This window comes from Eublepharis macularius, chromosome 10 (genome assembly GCF_028583425.1).
Source record: "Eublepharis macularius isolate TG4126 chromosome 10, MPM_Emac_v1.0, whole genome shotgun sequence".
NCBI classification, from domain to species: Eukaryota; Metazoa; Chordata; class Lepidosauria; order Squamata; family Eublepharidae; genus Eublepharis; species Eublepharis macularius.
This window is the reverse complement of record NC_072799.1, coordinates 66,189,529-66,214,707: the sequence shown is the minus strand read 5'-3', so window position 1 is coordinate 66,214,707 and position 25,179 is coordinate 66,189,529. Positions and strand designations below refer to the sequence as shown.

The 25,179-nt window shown below is 45.7% G+C and overlaps 1 protein-coding gene across 2 annotated transcripts in view; it reads left to right on the top strand.

Moving 5' to 3' along the window:
- Positions 1-25,179, top strand: part of SPOCK3 (SPARC (osteonectin), cwcv and kazal like domains proteoglycan 3) — a 264,800-nt gene that overhangs the window by 189,035 nt on the left and 50,586 nt on the right. For both annotated transcript variants that reach the window (XM_054990643.1, XM_054990644.1), the window contains one exon: positions 2,835-2,949. In XM_054990643.1, coding sequence (XP_054846618.1) covers positions 2,835-2,949 — 115 coding nt within the window. The remainder of the gene's footprint in view (positions 1-2,834; positions 2,950-25,179) is intronic.

Sequence of the window (25,179 nt, the reverse complement as noted above, 5' to 3'; positions counted from 1 at the left end):
GCTCATTTTGGCCTGAATCTAGCCCAGTTAGGGCCCGGATCAGCCTGATATGAGTTTCAAGCTCAATGTGTATCATATTAGATCATATCTATGGAGAGGTATATACACTGACCCTGAGAAAGTCAAAGCAGTTGAAAGATTTCAACTCTAAAAGCTGTCACAGAATTCAACAATTGCTTGGAATGATAAGTATTCTGAGACATTTCTTGTCTTGAGTATTGGATCTTACGAACCCTGTCAATATGAAATCAAACAATGAGTTTGTCTGGGCCCAAGCCCCTGGTCCAGTGCCCTTCTTTTGATTCAATGAGGAAAACACTTATTTCAAGCTTCTTAGGTAGAATTGTTGCAGCATTACAACATCAAGTGGATGGCCACCTTCAACAGAGCAAAAAGACACGGGCATGTGAATGTCTCTAAGGTTGTTCCTTTGGACTAATATTATGATTGAAACAGATCAAAAAAAAGGTCTAGTTCTCATATTTACATCCTAATGACCTCACATTTGCCTGTAGGACTTACAAATGTGGATGATTCTGGATTTATTTAATGTCACTCATTTACCAGGAAAAACTGTTTTTAATGCTCTTTCTAGACAACTATTGATAGATTGTGGAAATGTTACACTAGAACAAGAAGCAACAGTAAAAAGGAGCAAGAATCCAGTAGCGTCTATAAGACTAACAAAATTTGTGGTAGGGTATGAGCTTTCATGAGCCACAGCTCACTTCCTCAGATACACCTAGAATTAGAGCTGGGCATGAACCAGAAAAAAACTGAAACATGCAATTTGTGGTTTGTCACATTTCACGAACCACGAACTTTCACGAACCTGCCCCTGTTTGCAAACGATTCATTTGTCATGAAAACATCACTTCTGGGCCAGCAAATCACCACTTCCAGGTAGCAGAAGGTCACTTGTGGGTCAGCAGAAGGTCTGCAGAAAGTCCAACCCCCATTGCCTAGGAAACTGATTGATCAGCGCCAAGCTGTCTGTAGTGATGAACTGAAAAATGAACCAAACGAACCACCCTAAAGTTCATGGCGGTTCCTGAGAAATGGGCTCTGATGAACCACTGGTTCACAAACCAGGAACTGGCCTGGTTCATGACGAACTTTGGTTCGTATTTCGGTTTGTGCCCATCTCTACCTAGAATGTGAGTCCATCTGTCCTTATATCCTGGAGAATGGAGTGATTGCAGAAGCCGAATGATAATAGCTGGTGAATGACAATGGCAGGCGTGATTGAATAGGGTGGGGTATGCAGAGGGGTAGTGGGTGTGGAGAAATAAGCAACAGATGATATTCAGTCAATTGTTCCTTGTCTTCTAGCATCAGATGAAGAGTTGCAAGTGGTTAAATGGACAGTAACACTTCAGAGTGCAGGTGAGGGATTATATTTTTAAAGCTCCCCAACATTGATTATTCTTTGTAGTGGAAAACTAGCACGCTACATAACAGGTTAGAACCTCGTGCGAATTTTTCACTGCAGGGAGTTTTTGCATGGGGAAGAATTATAAATTTGCTCCATCCCCCCCCCCTACCACCCAAATAGTGCAGCCCATCCTTCCACCTCAGGAACCACTACCTTACTGTGTTTTATATGCCAACCAGGTCTAGGTTCCTTCAAAGTAGATATGTCAAAGATTGGATCTGGTACTGTGACACTGAATTCTGCCTCGCCCCAAAACATACAGAAAAAGAGAGAGGATTATAAAACTCAACTTATTCCCGAATCATAAAAACAGTACTTTAATATTACACACAAAGATAATAATATGAAAACCTATTTTTATATAAAACACAAAAAAAACATAGTGAGTTCCCAGATAAGGATCCATTTCAAATAACATTATCATCAGGTGGCATTATTCTCCTGAGTATTTACATTTGTCATGTAAATATGCAAATATTCACAAAACACATTTCAGCTCCCAAATTTTCAAAAACACAGAAAGAAAGAAAAGAATTGACATGCAGCGAATACATTCTGTATTAAATAAAGAACTCCAAAATACCAACCACAAGGAGGGAGAAGAAATTCCTTTATGGTCTGAATGAAACTGATATTCATGAAGCTTAAAGTGTAATCTATTAGCTGACTTTTCAAAGGTTCAATCACGTGAAATAATTCAGTCACCTACACTTAGCCTGTAATAAGGAACACACTTCCTATCATTACTTTACATACACAGGTGCATGTGATTTATCCCTTTTTCTGAGATGAGAAGGCACGTGTAAAGACTGAAATTGCGAATCTTTACCGGTCTCCAGCCTTCCAAAGAGACAGCAGATGGAGGGGATGTAGCAGCTGCTTAGGCAAACGTTTTCAGAGAGGGAACCATATCAGTAGCCACATCAGTGCCCTGCCAGGAAGCTTAGTATATTGCTTTGGTTAACTGTCATTCCTGCAAAAGGATGTTTGCAGGCAACTTCCCTCACATCTCAGCTGAAGTTTTATTATTTTAAGATTAACAGCTTAGTTGTTGTTAATTTAATTTTTTTAAAAGTATTTAAAAGCTCACCTTTTTTTCCTAGGCCACCGGGATCCAAGACAGTCATGATCATGGTTCTTAGCAGTACATGCTTGGCAAAAGACATGAGGATGTTCTCTCTCTCACTATATTGCACAACTTTCCCACAGGCTCACTTCGATATGTAACTCCTCCCTATTTTAGCCTGTACTGTTTTTTGATAGTTACTTAAAATCTGGAGGGAAAAAAGTTGAAAATAATGAATGGCTAAACCCTAGTCTTTCAAAGATACTCATAGAACTGAAATTTGCATTATAAAAGAACTTTGTATTAAAGATTGTCATTCTCTTTTTATTATAGTGCAAACTAGAATATCAAGCCTGTGTCTCAGGAAAACAGATCTCCGTGAAGTGTGAAGGACGTTGCCTTTGCCCTCAAGATAAATCCACAAGTACAGGTCGAAATGATAAGAGGGGTAAATACTCATTATTATATTAGATCTGTCAATGATGCAGTCATTAAAGAATTGTACTGATAGAAAAGCATTGTGATTAACGGCCAGTGGTTGCTCTTAAGAATGAATGAGAAATCTTTCTTAAAGTACTTTTGAAATAGAAGTTCAATGGTGCATTGTACTCTACTTAATGTTATTGTATTCCATTTCATTTACTCGAATAGTAATACATAATTCCCGCATATTCCAACTAAGATTATCTGTAATTATTTTAAAATATTTTGGTATAACTCTTTGCTGTCACAATTAGACATGGGCACGAACCGAAATACAAACCAAAATTAAGCATGAACCAGGCCGGTTCGTGGTTCGCGAACCAGCGGTTCGTCAGATCCCATTTCTGACAAACCGCCACAAACTTTAGGCTGGTTCATTTGGTTAATCTTTTTTTTCATCACTGCAGGCAGCCTGGTGCCACTCAATCAGTTTCCTTGGCAACAGGATGTACTTCCTACAGATCGTCTGCTGACCCGGAAGTGATATTTTCTGACCTGGATGTGACGTTTTCACGAACCAGTTCACGAACCAGGGGCAGGTTCGTGAAAGTTCGTGTTTCGTGAAATTTGATGAACCATGAACCACATGGTTCAGTTTTTTTCTGGTTCGTGCCCATCTCTAGTCACAATTATAGCATCACTTATTTCTGTGACACACTATCTAGTAGAATGGTATTTGTTATGACCTGTACTTTCTTTGGGGTAGATTTTTCTTTTAATCTTCCCCTTACACCCTCTGGGTAGTTTACTGCCACCAGGAATATATTATTCCAAAATATTTTATTCAGATTGCCCCTTTGGTAACGTGTTTAAGCGTCAGGCTCCTTCGTGGTTCTATGTGGCCCTAAGGATATGAGTGGGATATAGAAATGACAGCTACACTGGGATATAACAAAAAAAATAAATGTTTATTTTTCAAGAAGCGTATTGGTTTCATAAAAGTAGTTCTTAGTTCTTAAAGTTACTTCCTATAAACTCATTCACACAGATCTCTTCTAAGGCTTCACACACAGTTAGCCTCCTTCACTAGACTCAATAGTTCTCTCACAAATACTTCAAATATAGGCAGCACACAGCTAGCCTCTCTTTCTCTGACTCTCATTCACAGAAATACTAAACCTGCTCAGGCAGCACACAGCTGGCCTCTCTTTCCCTGACTGAGTGTCCTTTCACAAACATGCTCAGTTCAGGTTCCACACAGGTTATATTTCTGTCATAAATACTTCAGTATTCTCAGGCAGCACACAGCTAGCCTGCTTTCTTCTGAATGAAACCTTTCTCTCTGCACTGTCAGTCTAAACTGCATTCACTCCGCCCACACTCTCAGTCATCAATCACATCACTCACTCTTCCCTCTCTCACCCCCACTCTTCACCTAGCTCAAACCAAGCATTTAAAGACACATGCACACATTTACTTGGAATAATTACAGTATTCTTTAGGGTAGAACTCAAAGGAATAGAACAATACATTCTGTTGTGATTGTCCACTTGTTGTATTGCCCAGTTTTCACTATTGTATGGTTATGGGACTTGTGATTGGCCCACACTGGTTACTACTGTAGTCAACTTAGTATAGGAAGAAGCAAAAGTGAAATAGTGGTCTGGCTTGTCAAGTTCCTGTAACAAAATAGTAATTACAGTTGTGTGTATACTACTTAGGAGTAGTAATTATCAACCCAAGTATTTCTGAATTCTAAGGTTTTTGAATGCATGAAGCATTGATGAAAATACGTTACAAAAAATGTCTACAAAGAAAGCTGTCTATATTAGGATATCTACTCTAGATGGTACTGCTTTACTCAGATCTAGAAAGTGCCATTCTTGAACTCATGAAGAACAGCCTTGTACCTTATTCTGCCAGAGGCTGCTCTGCTTAAGGCAAGCATTCTTTAATGGATTTGGAAGGTCAGGGAGACTCAAAGAGGCAACATAACTTTGTAACTCAAAATAGGTTTAATTAATTTTTCAGCACAAAGGAGTTTAAATCAGGAAGCAAAACAATTCACAATAAATGAACCAAAGAAGTAGGACAACATTTAACAGCCATGTAACAGTTGCTTACATCTCATTCTGGGTTGCTGGGGGCTTCTTACAGCAACCACAATACTTCTGGCCTAGTTCCCTTTCAGCTAATGGTCCCCGGTGAAACCCAACCTGCTACATCTTCCTCTTCCTTTTTTATACTTCCTTCCACCTGTTTGATGCTGCCTCCCAAGTCTAGCAACACTTGGTCCCTGTTGAATCATGCTGGCTGAGGGTTAATGCCTTCACCTCCAGTTCTTAACCCTTTACTTTGAAGACTGAAAGACTAAGGAAGAGTAGTTCTGCAACTACTTATGGTCCTGAAAGTTGGCTGTCAACACTCTCGAAGCCAGAATAGGATGACCAGACAACACCATCCCCAATCCTCTGGGTGGTGGTGGTGTGTGTGTGTGGGGGGGGGGTTCTGTGATGCCACAACATTCCTCTGTGTCGTTTAAAGGTCGAGCAGGCACACTTTCATGTATCTACACTCTCTGACAATTCTTTAGGAGCAGCTCCAGTTAATAATGCACTGCCATACTCTGCCTTAGAGATTGCAAAGGAATAGATGATGATTGTCAAGTCTGTACTTTTCCTAGAAATATGAAAAATAAATACTCTCAACACAGCTGCCACCTAAGCATTCAGAGAAAATGAATCTAGGAGACACATCAAAGCAATGTTAAGCATGAATGTGAATGAAGCTGGCTTATTACAGTGCTTCCTTGCATATGTCACTCTTTCCTCTTCCTCCTCCATCACACATGAATCACAATGAATGAATCTTGATTTGAACCTAACTCTTGTTACTTGTGACATGTGAATGCAGCCATGTGGCTTAACCAGTCCTCTCCGAGACTGTTACTGTAAGTGATCTGTGTACATTTTTCAGTAGGCCTGTGTGCTGTGTGAATGGACCCTCATCCCAAACCGCACTCAGAGTTGCATAAAATAGGCAAGTATAGACCTCTCCTTCACCATCTTGTTACCAGAAGTGGTCTCATTGCAATAAATATGATTTATGGGGGAATTAGCAAGCAAGGAAGATAGCTATATGAGAGGCGGTAACTGGAATCTATCACCGGTGTATACCAGGTCCCTTCCAAAATAGCAAACGAGGCTGGTTCTTAGGGTCAAACAATAACTTTTATTAAGAACAAGGCTTCATGCACATACACACAAAGTTACTTGGGGGGAAATAATTACACACACACCCACACACAGAGTCCTAAGAAACTTAGCCGGAGATTGGGAATAGAGAGAGAGGGAGTAAGTATATCTACCTATCCTGGAGAAGGGAGTCCAGTCCGTGGAGAAGAGGGTAGCTTCGAACGCCAGCATCCTTGGCCAAGAGAGCAAGAGGCTTAGGGAAGTGACCCTAAGGGAGAAGTCAGAAAGTTTGCATGATTTGAATGGGGCCAGGGCCTACCTTTATAGGTAAAATGTGCCCTGAGGTGGGAGAACCCACCTAGCAGTCAGAACAAAGTCTTCAACGGTTAGTTCCTGGGTTAGACAAAAGGCTTGAGTACCTTGATTGGCAGCTGCCGGGGTGTGTGAATACAAATGTAAAATTAGTTCTAGCGCTGCACAAAAAGGATAGTTTGCTGATGAAGTCTACCAGAGCTAGGTCAAGTACTTTTAGGGAGGGACTGTTCTCTCCCAGGAACGACTGTCTATACTTATGAATGTCATTTGATTAGCTCCTCAATCAAGAACAGGAGATCTCATCACGGAAGGAGGTAAAGGAATATGCTTAGTGAGGATGACTCTGCGAGACCTTTGTTGCACTGGGCACTGGTGGGGCCGGAGAGATAGTAAATCCGATTGCTTCTCAATCACTCCGCATTCCTGTGCAGCATTCCATGCATGCCATGTTCTCCCGGGCAGGATTCAGCAACTGCTGGAGGTCCTCTGGTGGCCACACAGCAGCAATTTTAACTCCAGAGGCCGGAACATTTTTAATATTACAAGCAGCCATATGTAAAACTGCTATTAAAATGGCAGAGGCTGGGCCGACCGCTTACAATCTTGCCTCCTATCCTGGCACAAGCTGTGATTTAGGTTTTAATACACAGGCCAGCTAAAGTAAGTGACCAAACCTGAACTTGCAGCGGCGGCACTGTTAGACCACCAGAAAGTAACTGGAATCAAAACAGAGGCAGAATAATCAGAGAACATTTGAGAGGAACCAATACACAAATAAGGAGTCATAGTAATGTTACTATACCAAAATAACAAGGGGCCCACAGATAGTTGTACTAACTCTCAACAACTGCGCAATATGTACCCACACTGTGCAACATCTATAAATTACTGGAGGGCTGTAAAGAGAAGAAAAGAGAGCAGACATCAAGGAGAATAGAGAGAGATTGCTATACATTTCTGCATGGGGATGTCTTCTCAAGTGGCCTACAAATATGCAGGTATCCACTGAACTGGACCTTCACCAACCTCAATGTTAGAAATTCCAGGAGGGGATTGCTTGTAATTCTGGGCAGCGCTTTGGGTAGAAATCCAAAGAGATCTAAAACTGGGAAGCACATGCAAGTCAGGGCCTAGGGTGCGCAGTTGAAACCCAGCTAAGCCTGACTTGAAAGTTTATGGTGCAGTTCTTGCTACAAAGGAGGGGAGAACAATGTTTGTAAATCGTTGCGTTTCCAGTAGAGGAGGACAACAGAACGTAAATACTCACGGTTTCTTTATTTCATTCCTTAAGAGAAGGGAGGGCAAAGAAGGGAGGAGAAGCCCATCCATAAGCTGGACAACCAAGAAGGCATCCGAAATTATATGCGTCTTCCATAAATAGTGGGCTATAGTGTGCACAGCCTGTTTTTCATGCTTGTGATGACATTCCATGAACTGTTGGTATTAGTGTTCCACTTACTGATTTTGCCACAATTTGATGCAATTGAATCCTGTTGCTTCTTCATCACTGTCTTACCCTTTGTTCTGCCTGGTATTGCTTTCTGTAATTGCTTTCTCCCTCTTTAATACTTTTCCAGGTAAATTTGCACCATTACACCGAGATAAACAAGCTTTATTGCACGTTTATTAATATATTCTATATCTTCATCTTCTTTTAGAGCAGGTTTCATTTCAGTCTGTTTAACCTCATCTACTTAACTATGGCTGCTTGGTTTTGGTTTAGGTCAGAAAGTACATGTCCCAATTGATTGAAGAGTCACTTTCCTCCTTGACTGATAATTACTATTTATCTAATATAAAAAACAGCATAAGGAGAGAGCAGTGTGCTACTATATGTGGAATCAAAGGAGTAATTACATGTGTGAGAGCAGTTAAGTACAAGGCAATAGCTTCTAGCTGGACTTTGGAAAATAGTTTTTATATGGATAATGAACCCCAAGTTGCAGCAGAGTACACATAAAATAGGATGCAAATGTTTAACCAATATTGGATTGCATGTGTGATGAATTAAAAAAATCTGTTGATTGCTTCACAGCATTTTCTGAACATTAGCGGAAAAGCAGTATAACCATTAAGGACTTCCATAGCAGCACATTTGGTGAGCCACATAGTAAATCTTTTAAGAACATCTTGAAACTGTTTTTTCTAGTTTTTTTTAATTAAATTATTTAGAAACACAGACTCAAGAAAGATCATACAAAGCTTGTCTCTACTTTTTGGTGATCAGCTTTCTTCGGTAGATATGACAGTTCTAATTATAGTGAAATTACTTTGGAAAATGTGTCCAACCTGTTCCATAACCTTATGCCACATTAACCTCTACAATTAACTGCAATTGTCTTGTCATATTTTTTTTAATTCTTATATATACACATAGCTGATAATTTGCTGAACATGAAGAGGATAAAAAAGGCTTAAAGTAAAATGGGCTACATTTTACCCATTCAGATTTATCCATAAATTAATAACCCATATTGGGGAAAGGGTAAGATCCTAGGTGCCTGGTTACCCAGACTCATAAAAAATTGATGTTGGCTCCCGGAACAAAAATTATAAGGGGTAAGTAGTTCTTCTGGAACTAGAAAAATGTAAATAGAATTGAAAGCATTTGGACCAAGTAGTAAAAGATATGACTGTCTTAGTTCTTCATATAAAGGATTTGGAAAAGGTAACAAGAATGACCTTAGGCAAAGTTTGAAGGGCTGGCCAACACTTTAGAAAGACAGTACTCTCCACAACATCATCCCCTCTCACATGTAGAATATAATTTGTACGTGTTTGTGCATACATGCTGTGGTGGCCTAGATTTCCACAATCAAACCCATTTTGAACAGCAGAGGGCATGAAAATTGGTTATTTGCACATTATGTCACATATGATAACAGGCTATACAGAGACCTGCAGTCCCACTATATGTATAGTATTTCTAGATTACAAATATGCAAACCAACCATTTGTTTAGATGTTACATTAAAGAGTGTGATTTGATCTCTCTTCCCTTTGCGTCTGGAAAGAGCGTTTCTTCCACTATTATAGGGTTGCCTTCTGATGGGGTAGGGGTGGGGGGAGGCCCAACACTTACCTTTTTCTGCAACTTGTGTGAAGTGGGGAAGCGCTTCCAGCACAATGACATCACTTCCTTCATCATGCCATGCCTGGAGTGTGCCTGTTCCCCCACCTTTCCACCCCACCACCCCGCTGGCCAGCTGAGTGTTGGCAGGAGGTGGAGGGTGGGAGTGGGGGATCCCCTGTCCCCACTGGGGGATCAGGCAGCCATTTTTGATCATTACATACCAGGATTCAACCAGTGATTTGAATGTGATTTGCAGGGCAATTAGACGTGATGGATTATTTCACTATGTAGGGACTTCAGGATTTGCCTGGTTGAACTTTTAAGGTTAATTCACTTGGTAGGAAACCATAGTATTTGATTATTACATCAAACCCATACGTTACTGAGAGCTAAAATGAAATACCTGGTGGAAGGGGGAGTATTTGGCTACTTTTGCTTCAGATAAATATAACTAAACTTATAATTAATACTTTTACTTATGTCTCTCCCTTTTCTCTTTGCAACAATTTATTAATGTGTATGTGCTGTCACCCTTTCAGAATACAGTGTGCTGTGCTGTATATCTAGATAAGCAGTTCTGTAACTAAACTGGTGCCATAGAGGTATCCTGTGTGAATTTGTTCAAGTATGTTGCAGTATTTGCCAGTATTTAAATTATGACTAAAATCAACTTTTCTTCTAACGTTTCTTACTTTTGTTGGTATAAAATCCATTTCTGAGCTCTTTTTGTGTTGATATCTCATGGTGTACTATTGCATAATCTGAAAGTCTTGATGGTTATTTTGGTGAGAATAAATTGGACTTGTTTCCATCTAGTGCTTATTCCATATAAAAAGCAAGGGTAGTACCGTTGTATAGTGGTTTATGCTTATGTCTGTTTATGTACAAGAAGTTCTTTGAAGATTCTTCAGAAGAATAAATGAACTTTTTTTCTGTTAGCCTACAAAAATACTTTATTTGAAATTCTATATGCAATTATATATCAAGGATATATATTTGTCTCAGAAATACTTGAAATGCTTTGGCTTGGAGCCTGTTCAATGGGCAAAGGTGCCTGAGATTGTGTCCAGGATTAATGCTTTTTAATTTATTCACTCTATTACTCTATTTTTAAATGATAGCTTTTCACAGCAAGCCACTTTCATTTTTATGCTCTTGATTATCAGATCGTGGACCACAGTAGTAATTAACAATTTCTTATATCTTCTTTCTAGGCTCTAACTGCCTTGTATCTCATTTTCTGCATGATAATTCTATAACAGAAAGTGTTATTGTTTTAATTAGCACTTTTATTGCCTTAGTAATTCTTACATTAAACATGTAATTTTATTAAGACAGTAAGGCAAACATTCTAACAATACCTATTTGTAATTTAAATGTTATTGCCAACAATACTAAAGAAAGATGTGATAATATAAAATGAAACTGCTTACAGAGTAACATTTTATTATTACATTTTTATATACATACATGCCAAAGACTAGGATTAATTATTGTATTGCAGAAATAATGGAAGCTGTAATGATAACATTTTTATTGATAATTCCTTTGCTACTCGGTTACAACCTGAGATTCTTGATCGTAAGAATCGTGTAGTGAAAACACCTTTCTTACATGTCATTGAGGTGATCTTATACATTTAGGTGTTCCCCCTCCATTTAAAATAAAAAACACACAGGGTTCTATCCTAAGGTTATTTTCCACTGGTGTAAGTAACTTTTTCAGTAGAAGAGATATTTTGCAAACCCCCTTGAACCCCACTTCCACCCACCATAAACCTCCCTTCACAGGTTTGGGGCTTGACAGGAAGTTTGGGACAGTTACACTGTGCCACCTGTCTAGTCCCTAATTATCAGGCAGAGAGTTCTGACTCAAATCCACAAAGGGACCCCTCTCTCCTCTTCTCAGGGACTTTAGCAGAAAGGCAGCCAGTGCCCTCAGTTCACTACCTCTCACCCAGCTAAATGCTCAGGGCTATTGGAGTCAGGGAACTCCATATTTCTTTCCCTTAAATGTGTCATGGGCCAATCAGGACACAGCAGCATTGAGGTCACAGCAGCATTGCGCGGCGAGAGACAGAACAGACAAACACCGGGCTGGAGAAAACAAGGCCACAACTTTATTAAAACAGCATAACCAAACAGCATATGAGGAGTATTGGCGTAGCATGAGGATCAGATCCGCTGCATCGGGTGACCCGCCTGTCAGCCGATGAACCACATCCCCCTCAGGCCCAGGCTGAGGGAGGGAACCAGGAATGGCATGAAGGGGGAGATCACCCGGTGTACACCCTTTGGTGATTCCCATGCCACCTGGGGGTGGCGCGCCCTGGCAGCCCCCGAGCTGGGCGTGCCCCTCGCCGCTCACCCCCAAGACTCCATAAGGGAGTCCCCTTAATGGGGAGCCTGTGCGCGCAGGCCCAGTCTCCCCAACAAATGGGATCTGATCCGATGCTCCACCGCCACAAGAGCCCACCGGGCTCCCACCAACACTCCTATTGCTGTACCCATCCCAGGAGGGCGTCCCGCACGTCCTGCAGCCATATGTCCATCCCCCAGGTTGACAAGTGCACGCCATCCGGCCGGAAAAGGGGGGTCACCTTATGCGAAATGTCCCAGTGAGAGATCAGATAACCCCCGGCCGCCTCGATGAAGTTGCCCATGGCGTGGGCCAGCCTCTGCCGCACCCCATCCATCTTCCTGGGGCACCGGGCCCCCCGCCAAACCAGCCTCTGAAGTAGGTCTGACCACAGGAAGATGGTGTCCGGAAAGACCCTCCGAAGGTAGTCCAAATCAGCGCACATGGCCCGCCGCAACTCTGGGCCCTCCCGCTCGCCCAGGTCATTCTCGCCCAGCTGTATAAGGATAGCGTCCGGATGACCCTGCTGGCGCGCTTGACGTAGAAGGGTTGGAACCAGCGATGCCCACCGCATGCCGCGGACTCCCATCCAGCGCAGTTGAAGCCGGTCCTCCAGGCCCAGATGGGCGCCCCATCCAGATGATTCAGCGTATTTCCCTGCCCAGTGGACGATACTGTGGCCGCATAGCCACACCGACTTCCTGGTACCTGGAACTGGAACACACAGACAACCCTTTCAGTGAGATAGCCCCGCCGCGGGACGAATGTAGGTCCTGAACGCCCCAGACCGCCAGCGACCGATGGCCTGGATGGCCGCTGCGGGGAGGCCAAGATCGGCAGCCTCAGTGGCAGCCCCGATGCGGAAAGAGTGGGTCCCGAAGTCCCGGGACTCCAACCCGCATGCTTGAAGGCCGGCCCGTAGGATGGCCGAAAACTGGAACCGGGTGAGGGGGGAACCATCCCTGTGAATCAGGAGTGGGCCAGAGAGGGAGGGCCGGCGCAAGAGGAACCTTTCAACCGCCCGCACAGGGCACAGGGACCGCCGACGTGCTGCCTGAAGGCGGATGACGTGACCCTTGCCCCGTTGCGCCGTCTTTGAGCGGCGAAGCCTGATGGACACCCACCGGGGGGACCAGGACACATCTTTGAAGGCCACCGCGCGGCCGGATTGGTCGCCCTTAGAACCGGCAACCAGCTCGCTGACCCTGAACGCCCCGTAAAAGGCCAGGATGTAGGCTGTATGGAAGAGCAGGGCCTCATAGGAGGACCTGCAGAGGGGGGGGACTGCCTGGAGTAGCCACCCCAAAATGGCCAGTGTAATGGGCTGCCTGCGATCCCGCCGTGGTGGGGCCATGCGGGCCCAGCCCTCTACTGCCCGCCGGGCGAGGAAGCAATCACATGGGTCAGAGAACCCGGCCGCTTTGCTAAAGAAGGAGATGGCCGCGAGATCCCTGCGCATGGTTCGGGGGGCGCGCCCCAAGCTGCGCAGGTGGGCCAAATAACGGAGAACCGCGGCCTGGGACGGGGGCCAGGACCCCCAGCCCCACCCCCTTTGAGAAGGCCAAGAACCTGGTGGCCACCGCAGAATAAGCCCGGAGCGTGGACGGGGCCACGGAACTCAATACTCCCTGCATTATGGTGCTGTGCCAATCGTCCAGAGCTCCTCCGGGAATGGGTCGGGGGTGCGCCTCGCCTCCGGGGCCAACCTGAAGAATCTCTCCATCTGGAAGCGAGATAAGGCGTCTGCCAGGCCGTTATCGACACCTGCTATGTGACGTGCTGAAAACGTGATGTTAGTGTTAAGGCAACACAAGACAAACCGGCGGATGAGCCGCATGACCCGCTCAGAGCGAGAAGATTGGCTGTTGATGACCCTGACGGAGGCCTGGTTATCACACCAGAAAGTGACCCGACAGTTCTGCAGGGAGCCGCCCCAGATGGAGACCGCTACCAGGATGGGGAAAAGCTCCAAAAAGGTCAGGTCCCTGAGGATTCCCGACCCTGCCCAACCGGAGGGCCACTGCTGGGCGCACCAGCGACCCCTGAAATAAACCCCGAAGCCAAGGCTGCCAGAAGCATCGGAGTGCACCTGCAAGTCAGAACCCAAGTCTAGGGGGGCCTGCCATATGGAGACCCCGTTGAAGCCCCGCAGAAAACTGAGCCACACGCAGAGGTCAGCTTTCATGCCCTTGGTGAGCCTGATGAAATGATGAGGGGCACTGACCCCCCTACATGCTCTGGCAAGGCGGGCGCAAAATGCCCTGCCGGGTGAGACGACCCTGCAGGCAAAGTTCAAATGCCCGAGTACAGACTGCACCTCCCTGAGCGTGCACTTCTTTTGGCGTAGCAAGCCCGTAATAAGTTCCGTTAGGCGAGCCAGCTTATCCCCCGGGAGACGAGACACCCCGGCCACCGAGTCCAGCTCGATGCCTAAATATGTAAGGCGCGTCGTGGGGCCCTCAGTCTTGTCCTGTGCAAGGGGGACCCCCAGCTCCTCCGCCAAATCCTGGAAGACCCTGAGGTGGCTAGCACAGGCAGGGGACCCGGGGGGAGCCATTATCAAAAAGTCATCGAGGTAATGACAGACAAGGGGGGAGCCCATGCGACCCTTGGCAGCCCACTCCAGGAACGTACTAAAGGTCTCGAATGCGGCACAAGCGATAGAGCACCCCATGGGCATGGCTTTGTCGTAATACCACATCCCCTGGAACTTGAACCCCAGTAGCGAGTGATCGAGTGGGTGTACCGGCAGCAGGCGAAAGGCTGACTGCACGTCGCACTTGGCCATAAGGGCCCCCGCCCCGCAGCCCTGTACTAAGCGGACCGCATGATCGAATGAGGAGTACTTTACTGAGCACAGCTCAGGCGGGATGAGGTCATTGACCGACGACCCCTTGGGGTACGATAGGTGGTGGATCAGGCGGAACTCCCCTGGCGCCTTCTTGGGCACCACTCCCAGCGGGGAAACCCTCAAGTTAGGGAAAGGTGGGCGAGGGAATGGGCCTGCCACGCGGCCAGCGGCCACCTCCTTAGCAATTTTTGCCGCCACCACGCCCGGCATCTCAGAGGCGGACTTGAGGTTGCCTGACGTGGTGGCAACGCGTGGCCCCGTGAAGGGGATGCGGAAACCGGAGGAAAATCCCTCCCACAGGTACCCGGCCGCGGAGCGGTCAGGATAGCACCCCAGGAGGGGAGCAAGGGCCTGCAGCCGCACCGGGGTGGGGGCCAGACCGTGATGCCCAGGGGGACTCTCAGTTGCCCGCCCCCGCGCCCTGGGAGGTGCTAGGGGCCGATCCTCCATCCTTGCGGGAGGTGCTGGTGGAGGATCGGCCCCCCCGAAAGGGCTGGGACCCCGCATGGCCGCGGGGGCAGGAAGGGCGCGAGTGGGGCCCCCCACATGCATCGCAGTTGTGCTCGAAGCGGCACTTCGAGCGGTGACACCTGCCCTGGTTGTATTCCCAGCACAGGCCGCGGGATCGGTCCCGGCGTGCAGCCCACCGTCCGGGACGGGGTGGTTCCCCCTTACCCTTGATGTGGGGGCCCACTAGCCATAGCCACAGCTTTTGGCTGATCAAGTCCCATCTGGCCCTGGGGTTGTGGGAAGCCCTCTTGCGGAAGGCCTCGTCATAGTCCAAGGCCTCACCCTCCCCAGCTAGGGCCCGAGCTCGGAGCACATTTCCCAAATGATTTGATAAATGCCAGCCCCTGTCTGGATAAGCTGCCTGGACAACTCCCATATACACCGTGAAGCCCTCCAGCCAGTTAGGGAACGAGCGCTCAGCCGATTCCCTGTGCGCCCGCCGCTTGCCGTGCTTGGCAGCGGGGCTCGACCTCCCATCCTCTGCCTCCGGCCTTAGCAGGGAGAACACATCGACATAGTACCCGTTTAAGATGCGTTCGCGGGCCTTGCGGGCAAGGTGGATACCTGGGGGGTCCTCGTCATCCAGGAAAGAAGGGCCCGGGGGGTCCCCCTCAGATCCCCAAACCTCGATGGGAGACCCCTCTCCCCTCTCCCCCCGGGCCCTCCGCCGGCGAGCCCAGTCGGGGAGACCTGGGACCTTGGCCGCCACCTCCCAGTAATCATCCCCAAGAGAATCATCCTCTGACGAGGAAGACTCACCTGAACTCCAGTCGCTGTCTGATTCCTCAATCCTCACGCGGCGGCTATGTTTTTTGCGGGATGACTTCCTCTTCTTGGCCGGACGGTGCCGCTCGCTGCTGCTGGCCCCCTCCGAACTGGGTGAAGATGCTGCCGAGCGCTGCTGAGGAACGGCCTTTCTCTTTGCTGCCCGGCCCCCCCTGGGCTGGGAGGTTTTGTGTGGAGCCGGGGCAGGTTGAGCAGAGGCAGCCCCCTGGCCAGGGGCCCCCAAGCTGTCTACCCGTGCTGTGAGGAGCTCCAGCGCCCGGGCAATGCTCTGCATGGAGCTAGTGGAATCGGACCCAGGCGCCCCCTCACTCCCCCTTGCTCTGGGTTTTGACCCCCCTCGCTTAGTGGGGGCCCTCTCCCCAGTGGGTGCTGACTTTTTACTGGCCCTGCCGCCAGACGATTGTTTGGACCCCTTAGATGGGCCTGCCCGTGAGGTGGTCGTGCGGGCCTTGAGGGGCCTGCTGGCCGGTTTTGGGGCCTGCTTAGACCCGCCCGGGCCCCTAGAGGCCTCTCCGCGGGGAAGGCTGCCCGACGAGGGGTGGCTGGACTGTGGCCGTTCTCGGCCCGTGGCCCTCCCCCCCCCGGGATGTGCTGGGCCCTGCCCCGCTCCCCTTCTTTGGGGCCATTCCGTCCTGGTAGGCAAGGCTTGGCGGGCCGCCCACTGCGCACTGGCCTCCCTTGCCCCCCTTCCCCTGGCTGGGGGCCCTCCCTGGATGAACGGAGCCGAAGCCCCCCCCCCACGAAGCAGCTCTCTCCTTCCTGCCGGCCTGCCGCAGCCCGTCTTCCGACGCTCTTCACCGGAGCTCAAGGGTCGGCCCGCTCCGGCTGCACAGGGACGAAGCTCAGCCCAAGCTTCCCCTGCAGCAGCCACGTGCCACCTCGCTCCGGGCTTCGTCGCCTTCGCCGGAGCCGAAGGGATCTGGCCCGATCAGGCTCGCAGGGGAGAAGCCAAGCCTCGAGTCCCCTGCTGCAGCCGCGTGCCTCCCTGCTCCGGTCTTCTCGCCGCTCCTCGCTCGCCGCTCCGGGAAGCTCCGACGTCCAGCGGGGCCGGCGCAGAAATGAGGGCCGGGCCGGGCGGCGGCCGAATAAATACCAGGCCGCCGGACCAGAGGAAAACCGGCCGGCCGCGCATGCCCCGCCCCTTTTGGACTGACCCGGGCGCCGTGATTGGGCGCCCGGGTTTAAACTGATTGGTCGCGGGCCCGCCATGAGCCTGGCGCCACCCGCGACCCCGGGAGCTCGCCGCGCATCGCGCCCACCCGGCCCCGTCGGCGGCAAAACGGGCCCCCCGGTAAGTCGGGGGAGGGGGCCTCGCCTTCTCTGCAGTGGCTCCACCTTATGTAATGGCCTGCCCAAAGAGGTCAGGGAAACTCCCACTCTCTTAGCTTTCCATAAACTATGCAAAACTGAATTATTAAGGAGAGCTTTTCTACACAATAGGGCTTTGCCATAAGGAAATGGTTCAGAGAGATGCTTCAGTAAAGGAACAGGAACTGTAGAGTACTACTGTGTACCATCTGTTGCTGCAAGTTTGTTCCTACTGGCAGTTTCTGTACCACTTAATATGTCACATTAAATTTCTTATTTGTTTCAGCTCTGTATCAGATTTCTGCTTATTTTCAAATTTATGCAAATCTTGTATTTGCATACCCTATTGCATAGTTAACTGTTAACTGATTGCTGGATAACACAGTTTCACTGTACAAAAATAATATTATTTAAAATTGCTTTTTAGCAATCCTGTGGGAGAGCCTGATAGGAGCTAGATGGTAGGCAGCTAGCTCACTAGATGCCCCTACTGTGGTGGTAGTAGTTAGAAAGATGGTCTATTTCAGTTAGAGTGATTAGGAAGTCAAATAGTTTTATGAAGTAAAATACTATATGCAGGGCTTTTTTTCTGGGAAAAGAGGTGGTGGAACTCAGTGGGTTGCCCTTAGAGAAAATGGTCACATGGCTGGTGGCCCCGCCCCCTGATCTCCAGACAGAGGGGAGTTTAGATTGCCCTCAGCGCCGCTGAGTGGCGCAGAGGGCAATCTAAACTTCCCTCTGTCTGGAGATCAGGGGGTGGGGCCACCAGCCATGTGACCATTTTCAAGATGTTCTGGAACACCGTTCCACCACGTTTCTGCTGAAAAAAAGCCCTGACTATATGTAATTAAGTTTTTTTATTTGAACAGTAATTACAAATATACATAACGTGAAGATGCAAATAATTTCATTGATCATTCTGAAATAAAAATGTTTCTTAACAGATGAATTTTTAAATAGTTTTCATTTGTTATCCTTCGGATCTTCCTATTTATTTTCATCTGGCATAACCATCCCTTCATGGGCATTTCTGGATTCCTTCAGCTAGTATTCTCTTCCCTCTTCTGACAGTAATGGGAATTTGGAAGATTGGGTAGTGTCATGTTTTGGGTAGTGTTGAAGACTTGAACTACACCTGAACAGTCAATCTCTCCTTCCCCCATGTCTTTTTCTAGCAGGACTGGCTATTCCTGTTCAAGAGATTGTAATAATTGTGCTACTGAAAATGGGAAGATCCCAGTACTTAACTGAGTAGCTTCCCCTTCGTCCAAATGCTTAACCAACTTCTGACGACACTGTAACTTTTTAAAAAATCTCAATTTAGATAAGTTACTTTAGAACTTTAGCAATTAATGTTGTTTCTAGGATTGGGTCAGATGTTCCCTTACGAATATTGTTTGGACAACCATTGTGCTTTTAAAGAGGGCCAAACTAGTTTGTGGAAGAACCTTTTTTAAAAAACTTTTTTACCAATGCTGTCTGCAGTCATTAGTTTATCTAAGACATATGGCAAAATCATGATTTATTTTTAGTTAGTCTGTGTAACCAGGATTCAGTTTGCAGAGACTCGTTCAGAACCTGGCTTATCTTGAAAAAAATGCTCCTTTCATTGTTGTCTCTCTTTCCCCTATTTGCGTTACAGTATGGGCAACTCTGGGGAACAAGCCAGGATTAAGCCAGGGAAGTCTGCTTTCAGACACCATACAAAATCATAGTTGATACTGTGTAAACCAGTTTCAGATCCTGGCTTCAAATCCATAGTTAGTAGTTAGCTTGCATTCAAACACACCAAGCACAGTTTAATTTAACCACGTTTTCATGGGTTGCCTGAAATGAATGTTTCTGTAGTTATTAAGCCTTGGTTTCATTTACTGTCTGATCCAAGATTATTTGAGCTGCTGCAGTTTTAGCACTAATTTTCCCATCTGATCTTTACTTCTTGAAGCATTTCCAATCAATCAGCTACCCATTAGTATGTGTGATGATATCGCTGAAGGCAGGTGCAGTGAGTTACGTGTGGTCAGTGTTTCCTCAGCTGGTCAATTCTTTCAGGAAGGTTCTGACTAGGGTTGTTGGGCATGACCTGGCAATCAGCAGGAGACTGGGGGGTGGGTGGGCAGGGACATGAGGGGCAGCTGTCAGTGACATCACTTTTGAAGTTTCCTCAGAAGTGACATGGCACCACTGGAGAGTGGCTGTTTTTTGAGCTTCCCTCAAGTTTTGATGGGAAATGTCCTGGTCTTGCAGCTTGGCTCTCCAACTTCTGTCCAATGGACTTTTCAACTGTCACTTGTCCAACATTCTGCCAAGCTGCCTACATTTCCCATCAAAACTTGAGGGAAGCTGACAAGTGTCCAGCCTGTGTCAGGCGTCACTTGTAGTTTGGCTCTAAGGGAGACAGCAGTGTCGTTGCTGGATTTGTAAGACAGAGGCCTTGTAGCAGATGAGTCAAGTCCTAACATTCCAAGAGAGTTGCACCTCCCTGAGGTTGGCCACCTCTTTGTTTCATCCCTTCAGCATACTGAGTGGTCAAATGTAAGTTGGATCCAATAACCTGCCAGTGGAGTTGGGAGTGAGTGTCCAGTTTCTCCTCACTTCCCCTCTCTATGGCATTTGATCTCTGAGGCTCACATAACCAAGTATCAGCTTTTTAGCAGTCCAAGGTGGATGCTGAAGAAAAGAGAAGTGAAAAAGACACTCCTCTGTAATTTCCATTGTGCTCATAGTTGGAACACAAAGGCTTTTGAGTATGTTATGACTTTATGTATGAGCCTAGACTAAATTATGGAATGTTTACAGGGTGCGACAATCTAGAATTTTCATGAAACAAAGTGAGTTCATTCTGTTCTCTTCTAAGATCTTTAGAATTTGAATCTTTAGTTATTTCGTTTTTAATGTTGAGGTTTAACATGGATAGGAAAGGGTAAAAGATGTAGCCTTATAACTCCCCCCCCACACACACACAAAACACTCCTTACTACTCTTTCCTTATTCTAGAGACCTGCCTTTCTAGCAGGATTATTCCTTATCTGAATATAGGAGGAGATGAAAGCTTTTAAAGAGGCCTTATAAGTCTGTTAGATTTGTCAGGAAATGCAATTATTTTCACCTTTCTAACAGTTGAAGGTGTTGATCATTCCTAGTAGTATTTCTACTTTTAAAATGTAGAAGAAATTTATTTTAAAAGATACCCTGACAGTCACAATTCATTCTGCTTCACTCAGTCACTTTATTTCAGAAAGCAGTCTTTTATTCAAAAACAATGGGGCGGGGGGGGGGGCTGTATACGTTGTTAACAAAACCCTGGATGAATTTGCAAAACTTGGCAACATAAAGGAAATAGAACTATTTTTCTATGTTCTTTTCTTTTGAAGAAGTTAAAACACTGGAAACATACAAGATAAGAGAGCTTCAAAGGTGCAGAGAGCAGAGGACATATTTTCAATAATGTTTCTGCCTTTGAAAAGTTTTCTACTGAACAGCAGTTCATTCTTGTACTTGTCTGAGACTGTGCATTACTTAGTTTGCAATTTTTTTACAAAAAAAAAACAGTTAAGGTTTTGCTTATAACCTAAGTCTGAAGTGAATGTGAGAGAAGTCGGAAAGATGGTCTTCATTTTAATTTGAGTAATCCTTTATATTACCTGGGATACTTTCATACTGCAGTGAAACTAGGGTTGCCAAGTCCCCTTACCCTTCCAGTGGGGAGGGGGGAGACCTGGCACTTACCTCCATCTTTCTTCCTTCATGTTGTCAGTGTGCACAGTCCTGCAGCTGTGCAATGATTTCACTTCCATTGACGTCATTGTGTGGGCACAGGAGGGTACAAATGCTTCTCAGCAGGCTGGTTTGCGGCCTCATACGGGCCCAATAGGCAGACTACCCCTCCTGCCCCCCCTTGATCCAGCCCTGATGAAGCATTCCTGGGAGTGACATTGTTGTACCACCCCGGGAGCTAGCCTGGGAGGCCCCTTCCCATGCCTTTCCCCCCACCAGCCAGATGAGTGGTTCTGGGGAATAGAAGGTGAAATCGAGAGATCCCCTGCCTCCACCAGGGGAATGGAATCCCTAAGTGGAACTGCAGATCACAGTACCTTAGGCTGTGCCTTAAACAACTGCAGAAATGTCACATAGTTCACTGTGGGGCCCTGGAATGATCACAGATGATAAAATTCTGCTAAGTCTGTGACCTTCCCAAGTGGTTATCAGGCCAACCTAAGGGCAATGCAACTGTATAACTTCCCCCGATTCACTTCCTGTTCATCTCTGCCAGCACAAGTAGTATAAAAGCATTGGGCAGTCTAAATCCACCTAAATATAAACAGAAAGATCAAAAGAGAATGGATCACAGAAATTGCAGTGTTGCTTGCTAGAGCCATTATCTTGTATGGGAACTAGAGATGGTCACAAACTGAAATACGAACCAAAGTTCAGCACAAACCAGCACGGTTTGTGATTTGCGAACCAGTGGTTCATCAGAGCCCATTTCTGATGAACCGCCACAAACTTTAGGCTGGTTCATTTGGTTTGTTTTTCAGTTCATCACTGCCAGACAGCCTGGTGCCGATCAATCAGTTTCCTAGGCAATGGATGTTGGGCTTTCTGCAGACCTGCTGACCCGGAAGTGACAACTGGCTGACCTGGAAGTGACATTTTCACGAACCAAATGAACCAGTTCGTGAACTGGCGCTGGTTCGTGAAAGTTCATGGTTCGTGAAACATGATGAACTACGATCCTCATGGTTTGTTTTTTCCCCAGTTTGTGCCCATCTCTAATGGGAACAGAGCTTCTTTAGAACTCAGCTCAATACTGAAATAAGGAGCCTCAGAATTTCAGTTTGTCCTGAGAGGTATTTAATAAATTATTGTATCTGAAAAGCTATCCCATGAATGAGAACTGGAAAAGGAGCTATCTTGAATGTAAGGCTTACTTTTGAGTGGATCTTCATGAACACAGAAACCCCAGAATTATCTATCAGGTTACATAGAAACATTTGTCAAAATGGAGCTAGATGCATACCACTACCATTCTGCAGTCACTCCATTGGCTTCCCATCAGCTACCAGGCTCAATTCAAAGTCATGACTATCACATTCAAAGCTCTTAATGGCCTTGATCCCTCATATTTGTGTGACTGCCACTCCCCCTATGTTCTACCACAGCAGCTTTGCTCATCTGGTCAGGGCCTTCTGTGGATACCGCCCTGCAGTCGGGCAAAATCAACAGCTGCCTGCACATGTACCCCCACCCCCATCTTCTGGAATGGCCTGCCTGAGGAGGTCAGGAAAGCTCCCACCCTCCTGGCTTTCCTCAATCTATGCAAAATTGAATTATTCAGGAAGGCTTTCTACCCAAATTATAGGGCTGTATTGTAAGTAGCAGCTCAGGTAGGGACAGGGACTGTATACTACTCTTTTGGGTACTGACTGCAGATGTATATGTGCACCTTCTAGGGAGTTTACACATTGCTAAACATGCCATGTACATTAGTTATGCTTTGCTTCAGAAAGATTTCATCTCTATGCTCAGCTTTATTCTTGTTTTTTTTCAAATTTCTGCTACCATACCCTATTGTATCTCTTTACTGAATATCCTAACTGTTGTTCATTATTGTACTTTGCTCAATGAATGTCCTAACTGTTGATGAATATTGTATTTTCACTTGCGCTGTGTAATCCACCTTGGATCTCAGTGAAAAAGGCAGACTAACAACAACAACAACAATAACAGGAATTTCAAAGCTTTAAATATACCTATTAGAGTACTATAAACCTATTGATACAGGCAAAGGGAACAAATATTAAAATCTTACATGAGTTTATACTTATATCAAGTTACCGTTCTTTGTGAATGTGAGATTTTTTTTTCCTGCCTAGGGCAGAAAAGGAGCTAGATCCTAGCTATTCTATATATAAAATACATTAAGTCAGAAAATAAAATAGCTTTATTTATTTCTTTAAAATATTTATATCCTGTACACTCTAGAATCTGGCCTATTTCATAGCAAATCTGCACATTTTCTTGCTTTAGAGCTATTTTCATAGCTCAGTACATAATTTCAATAAAAAACAGAGTTCATTATTCCTTCTATTTAACTAAGAGGTATAAATTCACAATTATGAATTTATGTAATGGCAATACTTTTTAAATTCCTGTTTTTATATGTTTGAATAGAAATATGTAAAAAGGATGCTTTGGACTTCAGCTCCAGTATTCAGTATTTTCAGTTGAAGTTTAGCAAGCTCACTTGAAGCATTATTGGATGTCAACTTTTAAAACTAGTATAAAATATTGTTACAGATTTACTGGAAAGATCCAACTAACTGGACAATGTATTTCTTGCCTGTGAACTGAACATTATTCGTTTTGCACAGTCCCATCTGGTCAACCTAGTGGTTAGGAATGCTTGAGTGAATTCTCATGACTTGGCTTGATTCTAATCAATAAAGCCTTGGCCCCAATTTAAACACGGAACATCAGTGTCTTTGAGTGGTTCCAGTGATGCACCAGCAGCAGACTTGTGGAAAACAAAATCAATCATTTTCGTGTGAGAGAAGCCAAACTCATATTGCTTCATGGTTCTGATGCTCTGATGCTCATACAAGTGATCGGGGTTTTTTTCAAGAGCTGTTCACCAATGTATTTTTGGAACCATAAGTGTGTCTGTGGGAACAAGCATCTAGTAATAAGAGTACTCCATTATGATTCACTTAAAGCCTTCATTTAATGGTCTGGGTTATCCAACCTCCGGAAAAGCAATGTCTTTATCATCTTGGGTAATAGTGTTTTCTGAGGAGTCTAAGGAGGTATAATGGTTACAGTTTTGTACTAGGATCTGAGATACTTACTGTGGGATTCTTTGCAGAGTTACTCCAGTCTATTGACTTCAGTGGACTTAAACTGGAGTAACTCTCCGTAAGATTGCGTCATCACGTTCAAATCCTGACATTGCCGTGAAGCTCGAAGGGTCACCTTGGGCCAGCCATACTTTTTCAGCATAAATGATCTCGGTGAGTTTTTGCCATATGAAATTCAGGAGGGAGACCCTCCTTGGAGAAAGGGTAGAATTAAAATGTGCTAAACAGATTAATTCTGGAACCCAATACAGGTTACTGTGAATGACAGGAGAAAGTAGAAGGGGCTCATGTATCTCTAGGTACTGTCTGCATTTGGGGACTGACAATGCCACTATATGGGACCGATCATTACAAGTGTTATGTTTATTCAGATGTCTACATAATTCATGAAGAGTCCAGTAGCACCTTTAAGACTAACCAATTTTATTGTAGCATAAGCTTTCAAGAATCAAGTTCTCTTCGTCAGATGCATGTTACAGAAACTGGTCAAATATCGAAGAGGGAGGAGGAGGAGGGGAGGAGAGAGAAGAGGCAATTAGGGCGTGAGAGGGAGGGTGCAACCAAAACATTCCTTTGCTAGTAAATGTAAACATCTCCTTTTGGTGTTGGGGTCAGTTGGAGTTTGCCCTGTTAGTTTGTAGCAGCAAAACCAATTCCAATGCAGTATAAGCCTTTGATAACCACAGCTTTCCCCGTCAGATGCATCTGACAAAGAGAACTGTGGTCCCCGAAAGCCCACGCCAGGTGTCACTGGGCTCCCCCAGACCCAGCCTCCAAAAGGCACCAAAAGGAGATGTTTACATTTACTAGCAAAGGAATGTTTTGGTTGCACCCTCCCTCTCACGCCCTAATTGCCTCTTCTCTCTCCTCCCCTCCTCCTCCCTCGTTTTCTATATTTGACCAGTTTCTGTAACATGCATCTGACGAAGAGAACTTGATTCTCGAAAGCTTATGCTACAATAAAATTGGTTAGTCTTAAAGGTGCTACTGGACTCTTTTTGAT